The sequence below is a fragment of the Pundamilia nyererei genome, unplaced genomic scaffold (genome assembly GCF_000239375.1).
Source record: "Pundamilia nyererei isolate P.nyererei 1_Seehausen unplaced genomic scaffold, PunNye1.0 scaffold00104, whole genome shotgun sequence".
NCBI lineage: Eukaryota > Metazoa > Chordata > Actinopteri > Cichliformes > Cichlidae > Pundamilia > Pundamilia nyererei.
Window position 1 is genome coordinate 1,695,108 of NW_005187505.1, and position 5,428 is coordinate 1,700,535.

The 5,428-nt window shown below is 40.9% G+C and overlaps 1 protein-coding gene across 1 annotated transcript in view; it reads right to left on the reverse strand.

The window, feature by feature from the left end:
- acss3 (acyl-CoA synthetase short chain family member 3) overlaps window positions 1–4,920 on the reverse strand; it is a 51,081-nt gene extending 46,161 nt beyond the window's left edge. Inside the window, exons 1-3 of the mRNA XM_005740853.1 lie at window positions 4,126–4,920; window positions 1,429–1,573; window positions 563–751 (exon numbers count right to left, since the gene is read on the reverse strand). Coding sequence (XP_005740910.1) covers window positions 563–751; window positions 1,429–1,573; window positions 4,126–4,442 — 651 coding nt within the window. The 5' untranslated portion in view covers window positions 4,443–4,920. The remainder of the gene's footprint in view (window positions 1–562; window positions 752–1,428; window positions 1,574–4,125) is intronic.
- Between the last annotated feature and the right edge of the window lie 508 nt (window positions 4,921–5,428).

Here is a 5,428-nt window from a genome sequence, read left to right on the forward strand (position 1 = left end):
TTTTTTTTACCATTTACATGCTTTATGCTAAACTGCATAAGCATTTATTTCTGTGTTAAAATGTCGTAGTTTACTCTTAATTGTCCCCTAAGAAAGAAAGCAAAGAAAGAAAGCAATGCTCACTGCAGTACTTTCACATTTGTAGTATAAAGACGTCTCTTCCACATTAATTTTTCTATTCTCATATTATTATTATTATTATTATTATAAAATCTCACTGGAGACGCCAGGGAAATCATTACCAGTGGTTCTGAAAGGAAAGGCGAGATCTTTGCACTGTAAATGAAAAAAGACACCTTTCTTCTGGCTCTAGTATTTAAGATGTCTTTAAGTATTTTAGCTAATGGCACATAAAAGTCAGAATTGTCCAATTACTGGTATTTGCAGTGATCCGCATCTGCTTACTTCATGTAAATACAGAAAATGAACAAAGACTTAGCCCAACTTCAGCCCGTCCCTGGTTTTTAATGAGTACATATATAATACAGTTCATGCAGCTCTGTTGCTGAGGCTCAGAAAAAAAGATCAATTTTAAGCACAAGGTGAAAAAGCAGCGCCTAACCTTAGCGTGATTGATGCGGACAGACAGCTCTTTAGAGGCGAAGCCGCCAAAAATGAGGCTGTGTGGGGCACCGATCCGTGCACAGGCCAACATGGTGAACATGGCCTGTGGCACCATGGGCATGTAGATGACAACAAGGTCTCCTTTCTGTACCCCATTCTTCACCAAGACTCCTGCTAACCTGGACACCTGGATTGCAGAGACACATGGAGACAAAGCACAGATTTTTTTCTAAGTTTCCAATCTTTTTTTTCTTAAATTCCTGCATGAATTATTTTTAAATGTCTGCTCACAACAACCGTAACCAATATGCTAGCACAAAGCAGAGCTGATAACAAGGGTGGAATAGTCTTATGCATGCTGCATATGTTGTTGGATAATTAATGTAGAAAGAAATGCTTAATTTATCCATGGTCCAATTACTAATTAGCTTCAGTTGGAAACAATCTAGAAAGAAAGTCAGTATCTCTTAAATTTCATTAAATGTCATTAAGCCCTTGGGCCAAAAAGACCCTCAAAAAGACCCCCAAATAGTTTTTTTTCATTTAAAAAAAAGAAAGAAAAAAAGATTGAGTTGTTTTAACAGAATAATTGGTCCAAATGTCAATCGACTCAGTCATTTTCCCTTCTTTCTTCTCTTCTGTTTGCTATCTATATGCTAATTATGGTTCAAACCAGCCGTCATGCTACAAAACTCTTGGCCAACTCTTTGATATTTAATGTCCAGAGAGCATTACAGTTTCTACTTTAACATGCTCATAATCCCATAATTTGTTTCATGCTGCAAAATAATGTCATATCATACTGCCATCTATGTCCATGTGCTGTTCAATTCTGCAAGCTCGGTTTTTATTAAAACTATTTACCTGGTCCTGAAGTTCCCTGAAAGTGATGATCTGTTTAGTTCCGGTCACCGGGCTGTCGTATATGATCGCAGGCTGCTCTGCACGGCCGCCTTCTACGTGTCGATCGACGGCATTGTAGCACATGTTTAGCTTTCCGCCGACAAACCTGACAGAGACATACACCTTCAAACAACAAGTAACGGACACATGAACAGAGACGCATGTCAATACTATAGTTACCAAACAGATTTCAGGTGACCAGTCATGTGCCAGCATCTTTACCAGCATAAAATGTGGGGTTTTGCCTGGTTTAGAGCTCATTTTTTTAAAAATAAAAACCAGTCTGAGCCAAACATATGCAGCTGCTTTTGACAGTTGCACACAGTGAACCAATGTTCTTGATAAGGCAATCGTTTGAGCTCATTCTGGCACTGCGCATATGGATAAAGAGCAGCAGGCAGGTTGAGCAGATGGTGTCTGGGATCTGCTGTTTTGGAAGCCACATAGACATACAGACACGGTGGCCGTGTCCTTCATTTTCACTGCAGCACATTCAGACAGCTCTCTTTTCCTATGATACATGGTATAGCTGACAACTCCACCCACGAAACAAAAGAAAAAAGAAAGGAATTTCAGTTTATACTATTCTCAGTGCAGGCTGCTGTGCCACATGCAGTTTTGTTTTACAGCTACATTTTGTTTTTTCTTTTTCCTGTAAGCATCCTATAATTTACTTTCACATCTTTAACTGTGGATGCAGGTATAATTACCTTTTTTAAATTTATTTATTTATCTTTTGCACATCGTAGGAAACTAACCACATTAATCACCTCACATCCTTTGATAGTTTTAATGGTTTCCAATTTTTTGTTTGTTTAATAAATGCCCTGAACATGTCAGGCCAAACCATAACATCTGTTCTGAAAATATTACTTTTAAATATTTAACAGAAAAAATATTGCTTTTAAAATCTGGGAATTTGACACTTTGTCATATCTAATTGTTGCTAGTTGGCTGCTTGGCCAAAACTAGTGGTGCTCTGAGACAATTTTTTTTTTCTACTAACCCTTTAAGGTGGCAGCAACCTGATGAAACGACTTGTGTTTTATTTCTTTGATAAAAAAAAATTATTTATCCTACTTTTTGGAGCTTAGAGGGGAGGATAGTACTCAACCTTTGGAGTACTAGTGCAGTCTGGTACTCCATTACAATATCCTCTCCATGCCCCCAACATGCACACATATACACGCATCATCATCACCTACGTACACACAGTATTGTTTACCCAAACATATATCATACTTCTGACTCTTGACTGACCCTTGATTTCCTAATTATTCCTCAAGCCTCATCTTGGGGACCATCCTTCCTCACTGACATGCCCATTAAGTTAACTGTTCTCACTCTCACAGGGAACCGCCTTAAATGTTCAATCATATTCGTTCCCTCTGTAAAAAGGAAAGAATTGCATTTCAGTAACTCTCAAAAAAGGTCTAAGGAAGACACAGTGGTGACCCAGTGACAGCATCATGAGTGGGCAAGGCTCAATGATGCACATGGGAGAAGAACGCTGTAGAATCAAATTGCCAAAAAAAATGTAATGCTAGTTCCCTTCTATGTTGTATTCTGTCACCATAGAAAAGTATCAGAATACACAGTGGATTGCCGTTTTTTTATTTATATATGGCTGCATAAAACCAGTCAGTGTCCCCATGCTTACCCCCCAACCACTGCCGAAACCAAGAAGAAGGGGGACATGAGCATCAGAACTGGACAGCTGGACAACAGACTCTGATGAGTCACAATTTCTTTTACATCATATGGATGGCTGGGTGCTGTGCATTCTTTACCTGGTGAACAGCTGGCAGCAGAATGCACTATGAAAAGAATGCAAGCCTACTGAGAGTCCATGCCTCCACATTTCTGTTTCGAAAGGGGGCTCCATAAAAAATTTTAAAAAAGGAGGCAGGTGGTCATAATTTAATACCAGACAGATATACATCCCACCAATTAATGCTTTCAAAGTGTTACCATATAGGGGTTCTCCTGGGAACTTCCCTGCTCTAAATACCTGATTCAAATAATCATCTGGGTAGTGAACTTTGCAGCTGTCTGTTAACAGCACCCAGGATAGTGCAATAAGCAAAAATGTGGTTTGTTTTCTGGGGTCAACGCGATTCCATAGACTTTCCATCAACAGCAGAGCCGTTTGAAGTCCACACAGTTCCTGAGCGTCACCCATTGGCTCTCAGCAAAACTACCAATCAGAAGAAATAGGCGTTCCTCCAGGGATCGCTAACAACTTAATAACCAATCATAACAGAGCTGACGTTTCCCCTTCCTAAACCAACCACTCACAACAGGACAACCCTCCAGGTTATCCAGTTGTTAATCGTACAGTCACGCGCATAAAAGAGTAAAATGAGGAAGCTATGTGTGCTGGATGAAGAGAAAATAAACCACAATATCGTGGTTTCTATGTGAGTTGTCCAAAAGTTATTCATTACTAAGCAAATAACACCTTCAGGGTAATGAGATTATTGAGGGCGTGTGTCCTCTCTATGGGATATTATCATACATGAGAGAACGCGTTGAGTTCACTCATGAGACAGGTGGCGGTCACGCACAGGTTGTTTACCACGTTTCATTCCAACTCGCCCACACAACATTTAACACCAGCTGTTCTGCAGTTCACGTGTAGTTCACACTGAAACCTACCAGTTTGGGAACACCGGATCCTCAACGTGCAGAGTTTTACTCCACGGCTCAAACCAGTTTATGTCGCGCCCCACGTCAGCCCAAAACTTCTCAGGGTTGTCCCTGGCCGCCGCGAAGACTCGGCTGTACGCAGCATCAGACGCATGCTTTCTGCAGCACTGCGTGGGGAAATGCGACTTAAAACTCCCAGATGCTTCACCTGCATTTCGCTTTGCTGCTGCACAGAGAGTCCAAGCAAACCTCCCGAGTGTCTTCTTCCGCAGGACAGGAGCGCAGTTATTCAGGCGCTGGACTGAGTGTTTTACCCTGAGAAGCATTGTTGCTGGGGGCGTTTTTTGAACTTCCACGCTGCTTTCCCGCGTCCCTCTTGTTTTTGTGTGCAGCTTTGGAGCCCGCTTCTAGAGTTCAATGCTAAGCGACGTCACCCGGGCCCACTTAAAGGCAGAGGACTTCTGCAGAAATTCTTAACAAGTGCCTCAGGGAAGGCTGTGAACTATGAACTGGATGTAGTTGATGCTGCAGGAGGATTTTAAAACACAGTCAGCGTGATTACACAACACATAAGCTCCACCGCAGCTTTCTTAAACCAACTATTTTGGGTGGAAAATAATCCCAAGACATTTTTCTAACTTTAAGCAAAAATTCTGCCGTGCAGTGCAAAGAAGAGAGGAACATTGTTGATAGCAACTGTACCTCCTGTCCACCGGATTTACTTATTTATTTATTTTTGTTTACTTCCAGCATCATTAAATTTTAATTGTCCTCGAGGTAATATCAATACTCCCCCTTGAGTGGAAAAATGCAAATAGCCCCACATCTGCTGAAACTGATCGTGGCGTGCATTCATTTGTTTGCTTGTGGGTATTAATGGGAATAATTACTCGTGTAGAGTCATTTAAAAGCCTTAAGAATATTTGCATCTTTCATTAAGCCGATTTTCCAATACAATCACAGCACATGAGCAGCGGCAGCAGCTCTTTGTCCTCTCAGATTGTGCCGCCTCATGCACTTCTTTCCCCATCACTGGTAAATACCCATAATACAGCTGACCCCTTGAAGAAGTGTGCCCCTCGTTAAATAACTCATCCATCTGATATTTCAGATCACCTGTTTATGTTTATATGTGCTGAGCAGTTGAACTGTCCAGTATAGGTGGTGCAATGATAGTTTCGTTATTGGTATCAGAACGATATCAGCATTATAAGATCGATACTTTCTTTAAATCCTGTGTGTTTAGTGTGTAGTCCACTGATGTCTTACATAGATTATTTTTGGTAATGAAAAAATATACCTCAAACGTGCG